The sequence below is a fragment of the Pomacea canaliculata genome, linkage group LG12, assembly GCF_003073045.1.
Source record: "Pomacea canaliculata isolate SZHN2017 linkage group LG12, ASM307304v1, whole genome shotgun sequence".
NCBI classification, from domain to species: domain Eukaryota; kingdom Metazoa; phylum Mollusca; class Gastropoda; order Architaenioglossa; family Ampullariidae; genus Pomacea; species Pomacea canaliculata.
The window spans coordinates 9,677,170-9,694,677 of NC_037601.1; the positions used below are offsets into that span (position 1 = coordinate 9,677,170).

The 17,508-nt window shown below is 39.2% G+C and overlaps 1 protein-coding gene across 3 annotated transcripts; it reads left to right on the forward strand.

Moving 5' to 3' along the window:
• The first annotated feature begins 8 nt into the window (after window positions 1–8).
• Window positions 9–11,963, forward strand: LOC112553482 (lon protease homolog 2, peroxisomal-like). Of its 3 annotated transcripts, none has more exons than XM_025220723.1 (18): window positions 9–272; window positions 599–692; window positions 1,576–1,774; window positions 2,039–2,148; window positions 2,367–2,519; window positions 4,229–4,410; window positions 4,827–4,925; window positions 5,174–5,248; window positions 5,585–5,770; window positions 6,079–6,226; window positions 6,310–6,389; window positions 7,408–7,540; window positions 8,502–8,601; window positions 8,944–9,206; window positions 9,477–9,689; window positions 10,124–10,333; window positions 10,685–10,795; window positions 10,981–11,963. In XM_025220723.1, the coding sequence occupies exons 1-18, from the start codon at window positions 166–168 to the stop codon at window positions 11,092–11,094; spliced, it is 2,577 nt and encodes an 858-aa protein (XP_025076508.1). In that variant the 5' UTR covers window positions 9–165; the 3' UTR covers window positions 11,095–11,963. The 3 variants fall into 3 exon arrangements, with proteins under 3 accessions (XP_025076508.1, XP_025076509.1, XP_025076510.1); XM_025220724.1 differs by having other exon boundaries at window positions 15–272; window positions 10,136–10,333; XM_025220725.1 differs by lacking the exon at window positions 1,576–1,774 and having other exon boundaries at window positions 255–272.
• The last annotated feature ends 5,545 nt before the right edge of the window (window positions 11,964–17,508 follow it).

Here is a 17,508-nt window from a genome sequence, read left to right on the forward strand (position 1 = left end):
TTTGGGCTATGTTTACAACAAATTAAAAGACTATGTCAGAACTTATAAAGCTAAGGAAAAGATATTATTCAGTATTGGCATCGAAGAAATGTTACTAAGCGTTTAGTACGAAGACATCTAACGTGTAAAGCGCTAAAGGTTAAAGTTCAGAGTTAGAACGTAAACATGGCGGCGTCGATTACTATACCTAAAAGGCTCCCTCTTTTAGTGGTCGCAGACAACGTTCTTCTGCCAGGTTCTTCCATGCGGATTCCTGTCCGCAGTTTGAAGAAGTAATAGCAAATATAACCATACATTTTGTGACGAATGGTTTTGTGGAAGCGTATATGCAAGTTGGAGACACTGGCTGCACGTTAACTGCGCGTTGGATTCTTTTGGCTTTAATTGTACCACAATGTGTACTGACAGCGATTCATATAGTTTTTAAATTATTATTGGTGAAATTTCTGAAGAATATCAGAAACTGTTCATTAATTTCTATTTTACAGTTAGGCATATACCATATGTTCGATTTTTCGTGGCTTAATAAAAAATGCTTTAATTTCTCTATGATCAAAAACGACATGTTTCTGTTTGTGCGCTTGTGTGCATTTTCCAGTATGAACATGGTTAAGAGCCGCTTGTTGGGGAGGAACACTCTAAGCAGTACAGTGATTGGTGTCATACCAAAGGACCCAGCCCAAGACAGATTGGTATGTAAGGTTTCTGGTGTGTAGATTTCCTTATTGCAGTCATAGTGCTTCAGCAGCCAAAGAATCAGCAATCAACATTTTTACCACCACCATTCCCATTTCCTTCTCCAAGGAGCAATAAGGAATTTACAACTACCACTACCACTTGTTAATTTGAGGAAAATTTTAATTGAACCTATTCCTTAAAAAGAAGCACATTCTTTTAGCTGAAAAGCACAATAACATCAACATGCAAGCATTAAAATAGGCAAGTATTAAGATGTAACCAAATGTGTGCATCATGAAGGTAGAGTGTGTCAGATAATCGTTTACACAAATGTTTATGTATCAGATTAAAATTATATTAGTTTTTCATGGTGATTTATGGGTCATTTGATGGGGGCTAGTCCATTTGACCATTTACCAATTCTGCCAAGTTGGATCGTGCACAAGTTGGTTCGATTATTCCGAGTTGATTAACAATCCTGCATATCCATAGAATTTTAGACCAAGTCATAAGCTGCAAGTCGTAGCAGTTGCATCATTGATAAGTGGTACAATCAACGATTGGCTGAATTGACTGATGACCTTATGTAGTATTATTGACTCAAGAGTATGATAAGGTTTCAGAAAGTTAATGAGGCATTTTCCCATCTGCATTTGTGAATGAACACACAAGCCCACAATTCAGTGCATTAAACTGCAGATATAAAATATTGTTCACGAAAAGTTCACTGTTTTTGTTTCAGTCTTTGCTAAAGCAGCAAAACTGGAAAGGTGATTTATTGTATCAAATTATGTGAGACTTTAACATTTAATCTTTTCTATTGAGTATAATATTTTTGTGCATATCGTGAAACAAAAGAACATATGATTCTTTATAAAAGATGTGACATCTATGCAGGATGATGACATGACAAACATGCACAGCATTGGTACTGCAGCTGTTGTAGTACAGATCACTGGAACAAACTGGCCACGACCAGCTTATACTCTTCTTGTGACTGGAATTTGCCGGTTCCGTATAGAGTCACTTTTGCAAGAGACTCCCTATCCTGTAGCTATGGTGACACAGCTTGATAAGTTACCCGGAGAGGAGATAGGTATCTCATAATTTGGGATCTGTATTTGATTTTATGCAAAAATCAGTCTCATCATTTATAATTTTGCAAAATGGTGGTAAACTAAACAAGTTTCAAATTATACTGTTTTATATGATGAAATTGTTCGTGCAAAATGTGAAGATTGTGTTTTCATTAAAAAAAACCTGCGAACTTAAAGAATTATTAAAAGTAAATGCTTGCAGAATAACAGAATAACTTGCTGATATTATTAATTATGATCTGATATTATTTTATTGATTATAGAAGAGGCAGACAATGCAGAGCTTTTGGCGCTGACAGAAAATTTCCGCGAGCAGGCAGCAAAACTTGTTGACATGTTGGATACCTCCATACCTGTTGTAGCCAGACTAAAAGTACGTACAGTATTTTTTTAATAAAAATTGTATTTATAATTACCAGACTGTGACACATTATGCAAGGAAACCTTTTTTATGACCTGCAAGAATATATTCTCAGCCTGAACTTTTTTCATAGTTCTCTGTTTAAAAAATGAAAGGAAAAAAGTAAACACTAGTTTTGCTAGAGATATTAATTAGCAGTTGTTCTTATTTTCATTTTTTCCAAATTATAGAAAATGTTGGACAGCCTTCCAAGCCAACATCTGCCAGATATTTGCTCAACAATTGTGAAGGCGTCATATGCTGAGAAAATCCAGGTTCTAGATGCAGTGGACCTTACAGAGCGTTTTAAGAAAGCCTTGCCTCTTCTTGTGAGACAAATTGAGGTGAGGATCTTGGGGACATTTGTTTGGTTGGAGCCTCTGGTAATATCTTTTTACAGAGAATATAAACATGAAAAAATTTAGAAACTCTGGAGCAATTAACTTAAAGGAAGCAAACATAGTCTCTGGCCTGACTGTAGATGACAGGAATATTCCTGCTAGATGCACTGAGGATCAGAAAGATAGTGCAGTTTTGATTAGGTTACAAACACTTCACATGTGTGTGCATGCATGTGTATGCACATATACACTCACATTTCAATACTCTGCTTCATTCAGACTAATGTTATAAAAGATTTGAAAGTTTTAGTGAATGCAATACAAAGTGTCCTACTGTATGGTTCTGAAACCTGGAGAGTGACAAATACCATCAACAACAACAGAGGAGCAACAAGGAACAAACAAACTAATACAAAGTGAGACCAATCAGCTAAATGGCAAGGGTGAGATGTGAGTAATGGTATCAGTGAAGAGATATCTTAGACATTATTGCCTCATTAGTCAAGTGAAACTGATTGTACAGATAAAGTTTACTGCATACCATCCATCCCTACAGAAGAGTGGGGGCTGGGAGACATCAGAGCAACGAGATAAAAGAACATGTCATGGAGTGGTAGCGTAGACTGTTGAATCTGAGTCTTTGTTTGCCATTTGATGCTAGGTGTTTTGTAATCTTTTGGAGCAAAGCCAATCTTTAAGTGCAGATAGACTAAGATTTGTTGTGGGTCAAGTTCTGGTGTACTTATACTTGAGCATGCATGGATGGATTTCTTCACTGCTGCTTTACAGGAAGTGACTTTGAAGAGATACCTGAGAGAGTGAGAGTGAGTCATTGGGTATAGTATTTCTTGAACTCTGATACGCGTGAACAGAGTTGGGCATTGCAGCAGTGTTGTAACTAATAATAGCTCAGTAGGCACCAGTGGTAGCAGTAGTGAAGGCCATAGCAACAGAATTAGCATCAGCATCAATTAGCAGAAACAGAATTAACAGCAGCAGCTACCAAAAACTGTGTAGCAGAAACACTATCAGACGCAGTGATAGTGGATTTAGATATGCTGTTTGACTGAAACCCTGACTTCTCTGGAAAATTATTTACTATCAAGCTAAAAATTTGTGTTCTGTTTATAGCTAACTTTTCCATTGTGGATTGGTGAATGTTGTAGATGTGATGGAAGAATTTACAAAGTAGACTGATATTATTAAGTATTTTATTTCTGTCAGTTCATAAGGACAACTGATCATTTGTTCTTTATAATATAGTTTAATAAAGCGTTTGAGAACTTTTACCATTTGTACAAGCATCTGTGGCAGTGTCATTTAAATAACAGTAGGAATGTAGCTGTTGCACCATTTCTACCAGAACCAATACAAGTAGTAAAATATGTTCACAAGTGCAGCATGCAGGCCCCAGTCATGTTTTATCTGCAGATCCTTGATATTATTTTATGAACATCTTATTAGGTCAAAAGGATGAAATGAAAGACACAGTCGACATGTGGATTTCCCTTCAGTGAGAAAAATGGCTGGTACTGTGTGATACTGCTCATACCCACACCAGCACCACTGATGTTTAGGGTGATGTTTTCTCCCAAACTGAAGATGGTTATTAAGTTTGATAGCACAGCATTTATATTCATCCCAGGATTAGCTTTTGGTCTGTGATTCTCACTGAGAACCGTAATGCTGCTACTTCTGATTTGAATTGTCAGGGACTGAAGCTGCTAAAGAAAGCCCGAAATGAGGGCAAGTTAGAGATTGTCACCCGTCGCGAAGTGGGGCAACCTGCCAACATGCGCAATGTCTTCAGGAAGATTGAGAGGGTGGCTGAAGATGAAGATGACGATAATCAGGATGATGTAGATGAGGTCACAGACTTGGAACAGAAAATCAAGTAGGTGAAGTGGTGATGCACAGTTCTTATCACACAGCAGCCTATTAAAATTAAACTTTGTAGCTGAGGTTGCATTGTTAATAGAAGTAAAATACGTCATCAAACAGTTTAAAATAAAACAGTAGTTTAATAAAATGGTAAATTCTGCACTGAGTCATGAGGTACCTCTGTATTTCAGATATACAGTCACAGATTTCATTTATGATTTTGTGCTGGTTTCTTGCTACTTTTCTCAAGAAATTTCATTGCCTATGTTGTTCTTTTCCTGTTGTAGTTTTTTTCATCTGTGTGGTAATAAATATTAGTTTATCTCTGTAGGTAACAATTTATAGATGCTTGCTTTGTAGAAGCTTGCTTTGTAGAAGCTTTCAGTATTTGCTCAGAATTTATGAGGATCATAAATTATTATTTTCCAGGGCATGTGGAATGCCACCTCATGCCTTGAAAGCAGCAATGAAAGAGCTGAAGCGGCTGAAGAAGATGCCCCAACACATGCCTGAACATGCTATGATAAGGTAGGGAACATACATGTTACATAACTGTAACAAAACGTGGTAGGTGGACTTAATCTTTACAGTTTCTGTGCTGTTCTTGAGTTTATCATTTTTTTTAAAACAAAACTGCTTTCAGGGGAACAATTAGCTGCTTTAAGTTGAACCTGCACTTGTTTAACATATAAATCTCTGCCATCTCATGTGTGACTAGGTCTCAGAACCAGACTTATCCCAGGGAAGAGAATTGCTTATGAAGTTTCATTTTGCAGGAACTACCTAGAGCTGATGCTTGAGCTGCCATGGGCAAAGAGCAGCAAAGACATGTTGGATATCGTGCAAGCTAGGTGAGTGACTCAGCAGTAAGGACATGAAAGGACATTGCACAGATTAATGAGAGGTTCAACAGCAAGGACATGCAAAGACATTGCCTAGATTAGCAAGAGGTTTAACAGCAAAGACATGCTGAATATTGTACAAATAAGGTGACATGGGGAGAGGATAGTACTAATTGGCATTAAACATTTAAACATGAAGAAGGTTTCTGTGATTGCATGATGTCCATGGTGTGTTGTCTGGCATTGTTGTGGATAATTAATGTTCCAATTCTATCCAAGGCATTGCTTATGAAGTGGCATGTGTATTAAATAGTAAGATTCTGACCATGATGTTCCTGTGGATAGGAAGGACCTGGATGCTGATCACTATGGACTGGAGAAACTGAAAAAGCGAGTTCTGGAATATCTAGCTGTGAGACAAATAAAAGCACAACTTAAGGGACCAATCCTGTGTTTTGTGGGTCCTCCTGGAGTTGGCAAAACCAGTATTGGTCGTTCCATTGCTAACACCCTGGGACGTGAATTCCACAGGTGAGCATCCTGCCTGTCAGAATGTACTTTTTAAGGACACTACAACAATATACCTTTGTAAAGTACGATATATTTAGTTTTATAATGTTGAGATTTCTTTTTCTTTTACAAAATCTTTTACAAAATCAACATGAAAAAACAAAATTCCAAGATTGTAAAGAATGAAAACTCGAGGTAGGATTATGTTCGTCCACCCAAAGTTGTAATCTCCCATTGGCTAGTTAGGAGGATATGCCTTTGAAATGTCTGTTGACATTTGTAGCTTAAAGATGCTTCACTGAGTGTCTTTCATGTCTTCTTGGCTGCAGAATCGCCTTGGGAGGAGTCTGCGATCAGTCTGATATCCGTGGCCACCGGAGGACATATATAGGGTCAATGCCAGGTCGGATCATTCAGGGTCTGAAGACAGCTGGAACAAACAACCCAGTCTTCTTGCTGGATGAAATTGACAAAATGGTGAGTCTGTCAGATTTCTTCCTCTCGTGCATAACAAAGGTTAAAGGATTCAAACCAAGTGGATGCAATATTTCTTCTCACAGAGCACAAGTCTGCATGGAGACCCTGCGGCAGCCCTTCTTGAAGTGCTTGATCCGGAGCAGAACCACAGTTTTGTTGATCAGTATCCTTGTAACTGTACTCTCAGTTTTTGTTTCCTGTATTGCACAAAAGGATGACTTAAGATAAGAAAGGTTAAAAAGCAAACAACCAGATTAAAAGGCAGAATGTAAGATTATTTTCAGGAAATTACTGATGGATGCTTTCAGGTTCAAAGCATCAAAGTGTGTGCTACTGAAATTTTTTGTTCAGTTCACAATGCTTTGTAGTTAGATCCCTTACCAGACCTCAGTGATATGTTTGTACTGTATTTGTCATATTTGTCAGACTTCTGTATGTTGTGTCAAGCTTTCTTGACAACCATATACTGTGTCATTCTTTAAAATTTTTCAAATTCAAAGTTTGTGAATGGTCCTGTGTGGCCAGAATAACTTAGTGCATTACCCAAGGAACTTTACAGGCTGACTTTTTTGTTTGGCATTACCTTGGATACTTTTACAGCAAATGTATGTATATATACAAGATCTTTATCTTGAAAGATGATCTATACGAGTTGCAGTTTGCAAACTGACCTGATCACTTTTAGTGCACAAGGCTGTCAGTGAGGTTAGGGCTGTGGCCACTGTTTCTATTTGGTTCTCTGAATGTCTGATTGGTCATTACTTCAACTTTCATATCATCTGACATTGAGTATATTATTTTTTTATTGCTGCCATTTTGTGGTCTATAACATCTCTCACTGCTGGCTGAATTATTATCAATTGTTATTATTTTATAGTCATGTCATCTGACACTGCTGACTGAACTGTTGTCAGTTGCTGTCATTTTATGGTCAGTTCCATAAACTTGGCATTGGTACTTGCTTTCAGACTTATTAACTGAAAACTTTTTCTCATTTCAATCCTTATCATTAAATGCTTTTGTTTCAGCCTTAAAACTTAAGTATATCGAATGAGGATGAGTTCATAAAAATAGAGAAATAAATGACTGCTTTATCAGGACACAACCAAAAAAATCTCTGTGTACAATAAGCAAATGCAGGATTGTCCTTTGAAACAGTTTCCTTTACTCTTTGCCAATAGCTACTTGAATGTGCCATTTGACTTGTCACAAGTGTTGTTCATTGCAACTGCCAACAGTATGTCAACCATTCCTCCTGCTCTGATTGACAGAACTGAGCTGATCATGGTACCAGGCTACACACAAGAGGAAAAGGTTTGAGACTTGAAACAGTGTTTAGTAGTGCTTGAGAGACTTTAGTTTTGTACAGACATTATTTGAAACTGTTTACAGTGCTTGAGAGAATAGTTTTGTATTGAGAGAAAATGTCAGAGAATGTAGTTTTGTAGGCATCAAGTGTTTGTGCCACCTGTAAAATTATTGTCCCCCTTTGAGTATGAAACAGCGAGTTATTAACATAGGGATCCCTAATATTTGGTTTTATGTCACCTACAGAATTATTCCCCCTTTCCTTCCACCAAAAGAAAAGAGGAGACAGTAGAGGTCAAGAGACAACAGCATGCACGCATACAGACTACAGCATGCACCCATACATGCATGGGGGTTGCAGTTTATAAATACACATTCATGTAGCCACACACATGCACATAAGTGTAGATTGATAGCATTTCTTCATCAGCTTTTGTTCATTAACTTTTTTGCTAACTTCATCGTTACTGTTACCTCTATGTGTTCAGTGTCTTGTATTTCATCCTCATCGTTGCTCATCTTTCTGTTTCCTCATATATGACATATAACCTAGTTTTTATATCAAGTTCTGAGCATGTTTTTGTGCTATACAAAATGCACTTTATTATTATTATTCCTCATGCATATAGTTAATGTATGGGTTCCTTTGTTCTCATGTAGTAAAGACCTGTGTCCTTATTTAACAAATTTTGCTTACTATGCAGCTGCCATTTAAAAAAATTTTTTTTTGGTAATAAAGTTTATATAAGGCCTCTTTTGTCCTTGGATAATAAAGTTCTACACCTTCCTGGTAGCTTTCTAAGGCCGGCTTGGTGGGTAGAGAGCTTTGCGTATGCCTCATGCAGCATTCTAACAACAAGCTTTGTGAAGTCAAGACCACGAAAAAAAGTCTAATGCAAACAGTAGTCTTCATGGGTGTGTTTTCATGCATATGTATATGCTTATAAATGTATGTGTATATGTGTAGGTGCATATTGCTCAGCGACATCTGATTCCCAAACAGCTTGACCAGCACGGGCTGACGGCAGAGCAATTGGTTGTACCAGAAGATGCTATAAGCATTCTCAGTGAGCCTTGTCTTTCCTTTAAAAAAAAAAAAAATGGGGCATATATAGAAAAACATGGCTTAATGCCAGGTGAATGACTACCAACCCCAAATCATTGCAAAGTGAATTTCATGCCTTCTCATTTTCATAACATGTTAAACACAGTAAAAGATAAAATGTAACAGCAGAAAGCAAATAGTTTCTCATTTAAACATTAGAAGAATGGGATAATGCATAGGGAAATACAATTTTCTGTAAATAATCAAGAAATAACTATTAAAGAAAGTTGTGTCTATCTATAGTCATTAGGAACCTTTGAAATCTAACCTTGTAATTAAAAAATGGAATTTTGCGAATTGTTAGTTTCCAAGTACACACGGGAAGCAGGTGTTCGGACACTTGAACGTCGAATAGCAGCCATATGCAGGGCTGTGGCTGTCAAGGTGCTGGAAACAAGGTCCAGGAAAAAACAAGAGAAAGCAGCAGCTAGCAATGGAGGTAAAGATGAAGTGATTGCAGGAGAGGATGTGGTTAAGTCCCTTGACAGCCAGGAGGCTGCTGCTCTTTCTCATCCACCAGAAATGCCAATTGTAATTGACGAGGCTGCTGTGGAAGACATCCTTGGGGTAGGTGTATTGTGACTGCATTCTTTCAGCACCTTCCTGCTCTTATAAAGTTGTGTTTTATGATTTTTTGGAGTGTATACAGACGGTTAATTTGTTATAATTGTTCTGTTTACTTTCAGGATATACTTTAATGCAATTTTCACTGCATTAGATATTTATACCAGTATTTTGAGTTGTCTGCAGGTTTTAAGGATGCAATTTTTTTTTCCTTTTGAAGAATAATTGCTTGTCTGATAACATCTGCTTGTGTGTGTGTGTGTCTTTCGAAAGCCGCCAATGTTTGAACCAGAGATGAGTGAGCGCTTAAGTCAAGCAGGTGTGGCAGTGGGCCTAGCATGGACAGCAATGGGAGGGGAAATCATGTTTGTAGAAGCAACTCGCATGGAAGGAGAGGGAAAACTAACCTTGACAGGACAGCTTGGTGATGTCATGAAGGAATCAGCCAATCTAGCATTGAACTGGGTCCGTGCCAATGCAAGAAAGGTCGGCCATTAATTCTTTGTCATCATGCTGATAATGGTGTTTGTTGATTTGGTTGTTCAGATGATTGTTCATTGAATAGCTTTTTTCAGTATGATTGTTAAAGCTATTATACCATGAATGCTTGATCAAGTCAGTTAATTAAAATCAAGATTTTTGCGTGAGGCAAAAACTGAAAAAAGTTTTGTACAGATATTTTACAGTTAAGTGTATTTACAAATATGTGTAGAGTGTTTTTGATTTTTTGTTTAGATTTTTGTATGGAAGACTAAAATTGAATGTTTAACTGTGTATTTTATTAGTTGGGATTTTACATTATATAATGAGATCTCATTACACTTTTTGTACTTCATATATTAGGAGAAAAAAAAATTTATTAGGAGAGAATACAAAGGTTGTTAATTAAACCTGAAGACACTGAAAGTTGAGGAGTTGTATATGTTGGGCAGATATTTGGAGAAAATAAAAAAGACATTTTGGACAAGACTGACATTCACATTCACTTCCCTGCTGGAGCTGTTGGTAAAGATGGTCCATCCGCTGGAGTCACCATCATCACGGTCCTCGTGTCCCTCTTCAGTGATCGCTGTGTTCGCTCAGACACCGCCATGACAGGGGAGATCACTTTGAGAGGCTTGGTGTTGCCGGTAGTTATCACAAATTACTCAGAGCAGCAGATGACTTTGCTGTCAACTTCTAGATTTTTGGTGTTGTATTTATTTGAGAACAACGATGTTTTCCTTTCGAAATTGAATTCTTTTGGAAATCATTGTTGATTGTCCTCATGGAAAAGAGATTAAAAATAAGATTGTTTCATTCTGCCCTTGAGGTAAGGAAGGTGTGGGACCTTGTAGATAAGCATCTGCAATTCTAGTATCTTGAGACATTATTGAGACACTAAACCTAGCATATATTCCTTATGCAAAACTAACAACTAGTTTTCTAAAGCTGACATTGATTCAGGTATTGTCTCCTCACCTTCGTTTCTCCTGTGACAGGTTGGTGGAATTAAAGAGAAAGTGCTGGCAGCTCACCGAGCAGGTTTGACCCGCGTGATACTCCCTGCACGCAATGAGAAGGACATGCATGAGGTTCCCAACAGCATCAGGGTTAGTTTTGCTCGTTCTTTCTCTTTGTCTCTCTCTCATTCATAAATACATTAATGTTTGATGTACTTAACTGACAAGATTTGTATGTGGCAACACTATAAACAGTAATGTTTGGTGTACTTTACTGACATTTGTATATGACAGCACTTACTATAAAGAAACATGTTTTCTGTCAATACTTGCAGAAAGATCTCAGTATTATTTTTGTCTCGCGAGTGGAAGATGTCCTGAATGCTGCATTTGATGGTGGATTTCCCTTGCTGAAGGCTCACCTGACAGACATTGTGTCTAAGCTGTGACAGCTTATGCTTCTTGACCTGAACACCAGTGAGACTGACTGCACTTGCAGGCTGTATCATGTTTTATTTGCAGTAGTCAGCTCTAACATTCAGAGGGAGACATTGCTGTCATTATTGTGATTTTCATGGCAGTTTTCAATCAGCCTCGGGGTGGGGGTGGTCAATTAACTTTTTTTTTTAAAGTTCTGATTACATAGCCAAAATGTGCAAAATAATAATTTGGGACATAGTTTGTAAATAAAGCAGGCAAACACTGATGATAGAAGCATGTTCCCAGCATGCAGGTGACAGCTGTACAGGAATTAAGTGAGAGCATATGCAGATTGTTTAGGGAGATTATACCAGTTAGGAGAATGAAGCAATTTACTCACTGCCATTAAGAAATCTTTCACTTGTCACATTATCATTTTTACTCAAGGAAGTTTTTGGTTACCAATGTAAGTTGTTTTGTGTTAAAATTCATTTTATCACTTTATTTTTTGCACATTCATTTTACCTCTTTCTCTTTCACTGCCTCTTGTGAATATACACAGATCATAATGTAATAATAAATGCAAAATTTGTAAAGCGCTTACACTCCTTAGGAGAATGTTCTTAGCATCTAAGAACAAGAACAAGATATGGACAGAAGGAACCAAATAACAAGAACTGAGAGTATCATGATAAAGATGAGCTGGAAAGGGTGTGAAAAAGGACTAGCATGGTAGGAAATGGTGTTAGGATATCACATATCAGTGTGAAATATCTGAAAATGGAGTATGGCTGTGGTTGTCTTCATTGACAACATATTTACAATAAACAACAAACTGTATATGTAATCATGTGATTGAACTGTGATTACTTAATAAATGCATTTTCTTGTTGAGAAAGTCTTATTACTGGTTGAGAGAAAAAGACCCTGGAGAGTGGATATTGGAATCTTGTTGAAAGTTGCATGATAATAGCTGCTTACAGTCTGGCACTTATTTTTCGTCATTCTTTGACAGCAAAACACAACGCCAGCTCGAAAGAGAGCACACATTCTTTAACGCATACTGTCAATGAAGGCTTTGTCACCCTGTAAATAGAGTGCTACAAGATAAATTTGTCATCACCTAATAATGCTTGAACGCAGACTATATTGTAATAACTACAAGAAATGCATGTTAAAAAATAGTGCAACAATAAGTGTTGTAAAAGGTATGTGGGACATTTGTGCGTGTGTGTGTGGTGATACGCTCATGTGAAGAAATGAGCCAGTTGATGTGTTTGGCTTGGTCATGTAGGCACCTGACACATTCTAGGTCTAACCAGAAAAACACATTTAGATATCAGGGCATTATGGAATCCTCCTCATCATTGTCATCACCATGATCTATCTGGCACACAAAAAAATTTCAGTGTCTTCAACATTTTCCTCTTTGTTGTTCCAGGAAAGAGAACTGAATAGGATTGAACAGTGTTGGTACTGTGTGTAAAGAATGTAAATCTTTTAAAATTTACTTACCTTTTTGAGTGCTTCCACCTATGGGTGATTGCTTGCTAAGAAGGGGTAAGAAAGAGGACAAAACTTGGAGCAGCTGGCCCTGTGAACAGTGTCGCCTACAGTGTTCCAAAACGAGATCTGAACCCAGAATCTCTCTCTTCAGTGGCAACAAGCGAATGTTTTAACCACTAAACTATGGGGCACCCCAGGTGCATGCGTGCTGGTTGGCTGGCTGGTTGGGCAGGAAGATGCTTCCACCTTGAGATGACTTTGCACTGTGCTGTTCAGCTGCTGTGTTGAGGGTAGTGCATATTGTTTATGGAAATATTTATCCTATACATAATAAACTGCACACACAAAACCAGAGGCAGAATTTATATGATAACCATGCATGAGAAATATGCAAACAAAAAGCTGTATAATCGTTTACCCAAGCCTAAGTTCACATGGATTAGTTTGCTACGCAGATTAGGCTCGTGATACCATGATCAATGGCAGGCGGACAGATTTAATGAGTGTACGATAGATACCCTGATGGTCGAACTGGCGATGGACAGACAGGCCAAACGGGCCGTGTGTGGATGTCGGCTTTCATTGAGAATGTCTAACGGGAAGTGACAGAAGCGATCTCCTTCACACGTGCACGTCACACCCAGATGACTGGAGTCATTCTCAACTCATTATCCGGCAGTAACTAGGGTCGTCAAATCACTTCTGAGAAACTTTCTCCTCTTAAAAAATATTTTTAAAAAAATTGAAAGAACTTCTTAGTACTCTATTTTGCTGACCACAGAGACAAGGTTTATTGAAAATTTGTTGTTGTGTTCTGACTGAAAAGCGAAGTTATTGTTGCCGTCACTTCATCCTACACCTGCAGTGGATGAGGTCAACTGTCTGCAAGCGGAAAATATTGCTGATGTCCTCAGTTTCTTCCCCTCTTCTCATCTCTTTCTCTTTTTTCTTCAGTAAACACCAAAAGCGAAATCGACCGATGAGACCCAGAGAGCTTGGGAGATAATGTTGTGAGTGTGTGGCCAGTGTTTACCGCCGACATTACAGCTGTCGTCTGTTGTTCCTGTCTTTACAGGCGCCATATTGGCAGTGGCGATATCGGATTTGCTTCTGATAAACTGCTGCCTGCTAGTTCCTGTAGCCTAGAAATTGGTTTTATTGCAGAAGAGAAGTTTTAGGCTCGAACTTTAACCAAGTTTAAACAATTTGAAACAATTTGTTCAAAGAAAGACATGACGGCCCCACCCAGAGACAAAAATGCTGGAGGCGCCACAGATCTCACGTAGTGTTGTCTGTCTTTGACTGACAGGCTCCTTACTATTATACTGCCGGATCTTGTCCTTTCTGGAGGGGCTTTATTTGCTGTCTAGCATCTTCCCTTTTTTCGTCGTCTTTCCCAGATCGTCATTATTATTATAAAACAATGGATTTTAAGAACAAGTAGCATGGCAAGTCACTTTAGCATCACTTTCAGACTTTAATAATGTACAAGTTTACCTCACACTCTCCTAAAAAAACCACTGATATTAACGAAGTACATAAATTATATATAAATTATCTTTAAAAAATACATTATCTTGTACAATATTGAAATAAATTATATCAAGTTTATAAATTCATACTTATTTAAAAGTGCATACAACGTGATCATACAAGTGTTATGGCGGTTAAGACACATGAAAATTACAAACTAGGTAAAGATAAATGTCAAAGACTGAAAGTGTCCGTAAGTACAATTAAGGAATATTTGTATCTCCCTGTCTATAAAGCATGTAGAGGGCGGAACACAGGCTCTCCTTAAGCCGCCTTGACTGTCTCTGATGAATCACGTGACTATTTCTACACAACAGCTGCTGGGTGGGCATGGTACCCGGCTATAACATTTTGTTTTTCTGTACTTCGAAGACGCTGTAGCTGCTAGTCACGTGGGTACCTCGAGAAGAGTTAAATCAGTCACATGGACATCGCCTCGTGGCAGAGGCCTGTGATGGCTTCAGTCTGTTGCCGTCAACAGAAATGATGGGAAAAAAATATATTGGCCGCACCTTTGACTCCAGAAACATGAAGAGCAGGAAATTCTGAGACGGTGTTGTAAAGTCAACGGTCCATTGATGTAACAGTTCACTGAGTGGTGGTGGGGGGAAGTCTCAGTCCCAAGATCATTAGACTAAACTATTAGCAAATTGTCCAACCTAAACTGTTTATTACAAGTTTTATCTCGACTGTCCCGAATAATTGGACTTGACTGATCTAATGTCGGGTGGATCTGCATGAACAGACAATCAAGGCACGCACCAAGTGAATCCAATCCCGAACTCCAGCTCATTTGCATATCTCTGCGTGCGCATCTGTTTCGTCATTTGTTATGCAAATGAGTGAGAAGGTGTCGCTGACGGATTATCCTGTCCGCTTCTTTTCAATAACCACACACAATAGTCGACCGTGGACCAAATCCGGTTAGAGGAAATATTTTATGGCAGGAGATGTTGGGAGAAGCTGCTACCTTCACGAAAAGGTGCGCGGAAACCGATGAAATCATCTCCTTCCTTCCACAAAGAAAATGTTTCCTGAAATAAGAAAAAATACAAACTGTTCTTAGTAGAATAACTGCAAAAAAAGGCGTTATGTAACATTTCACACACGAGAGGACTTCGGTTTTTAAAACTGAAGAACAGCGAATGGTTTAATGGTACACAGGAATAATTAGAAAACTCAAAACACACGCACGCACACACACTGACACACCAGATCGATCCCTTAACCCCAGTCACTTATTAGCACGCGAGGTCGAGTTTAACTGTCTCTATTGGTTGATTTTTCTTCTTTCAGAAGTTTTATAGCCATCAGTCGAAAAAAGTGCAAGAGTTAATCTAAAGGCTGCCTCAGTTTTAAGATTTCAGAAAATTAAACTTGGTTTTGTCAGGTTGTAAAACAAGCTGAACTACAGGTAAACATGTAACTTGCCAGACGCCATTTCGTGCGTTTTTCAATTTACGATAAAACCACTAAATATTATCCCATAGCCATCAGACTAGGTCCGACTGGCGCATCTTCACTATTGCTGCGTCCTATCATGTCCCCCATCCTCCCAATGACTGTTGATGAAGGAGAAGACAGAAGGAAGGTAATATTCGTTCATTCCCTTGAGTGGTAGTCTATGTTGGTCAGTACCTACAAATTGCCACCGGGACGAGGTAGGTGTTGACAAGGCTCGTATCAGAGGTCTTTCTTGAGCGGAAGTAAGTCCTTGACAACAACAGCAGCAGCAACAGCAACAACAACAACAACAACAACAACAACAACAACAACAACAACAACAACAACAACAAACAACTACAAGAACAATACCATAACCATTATCGTCAGTGTATCTATCTGTATCATCATCACATCCACGCCATCACTCAATAGTCTACAGTTTACAGTGTGAAATGCTCCCACAAACCAATTTTACTTTATGAGAATAACAACCAAAGTTTCGAACCTGAAGCACCAGTACACATCTGTAGCTAGTGTAAAACAACCACAGAAGCAGTTAAGAGTAAAAAAGTAATATTCCAAACTAATAAATAACTGCTGAAACTTTGGCTCAACCCCAGGCGGCATCATACGTGCCCTCACTTTAGTCCCTCCCTCTCCCCCCGGACAGAGAAGAAAACAAAGAAAGCAATCGGTCGGAGCATAGAAATGGCGCGATTCTTTTTTTCCGCTCTGCTGGGAGAATGGAGGGCTGTGCTAAGGCGGGAATGATAGCGTAATGGAATAATTTGTAAGCTTTCCAGACGACATGTTTTGGTTAAGCCTTACAGAATTACTCTTCTCAGCTCTCGATCCCAGGGCTTCCTCTCCCAGGCCGTTGCAACATTTTGCGTGGGCAACAGGGCGTGGGGTGGGTTGAGTTCTTGTACTTCAACTGGACCAACAGGGACGTGGGGTGCGTTCAGCACTACGACTTCCCCCAACAAAACGAGCTGCCAGGTCTCCCTCCTCCTTCCCCTCAACAGCTTGGGGGATACAGGTGGGGAGGGGAAGAAATGTTGGGGAAACGCACGTTAATTCAAGTTAATAATGAACATGTGTCAATAGTAAACATTGAGGGTTAATAATGCGCGCGCAGACCATCTGCGATCTGTTGACCACCTACGTTCTCAACATTAGTTCACTCACCGACTCACTAACTCACCTTTGCACTCACTCACTCTCTCAACTATCTACTGACTACCTCCTTGTGGAGGGTCTGCTGGCTGGACGTGGTGCTGACTCTGGGGTGTCCGTGAGACCGATGTCTGTCTTGGTGATCCCCGAGCTGGCGAGCTGAGGGAGTAGCCAGTCTCTGAATAAATGTTTGGCTAATCTCGCGCTAATACAATCGACGCGGGGAGAGGTTAGCACCAAATGTTTCCATACTAACTTAATCAGCTGCCGAGCACACCGCTGACCACTGTGGACAGGGAGACAATTTCCTGCAAATTATCTCCCCTTACGAGGCCATATCGCTGGCAACACAAACATGCCACACTTCCTCTGAGAGTTCAACGTCACTTCCGCTTCTGTTTGCTCACATTATTTACTGTGACTGTGTACATGTCCGTGTGAGTTTGTACGGCTGAGTAAAGACAGGAAGATGGTTGTAATCTCTTTGATCTTTGGACTGTTCCTGCTGTGTGGTGCACTCAGTTCTACGGGAAGTGTTACTGATAGTGCGCCATGGCCATGTCATGTCACGTGTGGTCAAAATGGTCTGACGTCAATTCCTGTATATACAACATCGGATGACAACCTGCACACACGTCAGATGACACATCCTGCACCCCTTGAGTGTCATCAGCGTCACCTCCATGTTTTGTGGGTTACCAAGAATGTGTGAGTGGGAGTTAATGACGACCAAGTGTGAGAAGCAGGGCGCTGCAAGTGGTCAGGAAGCTCCAGTGCACGCC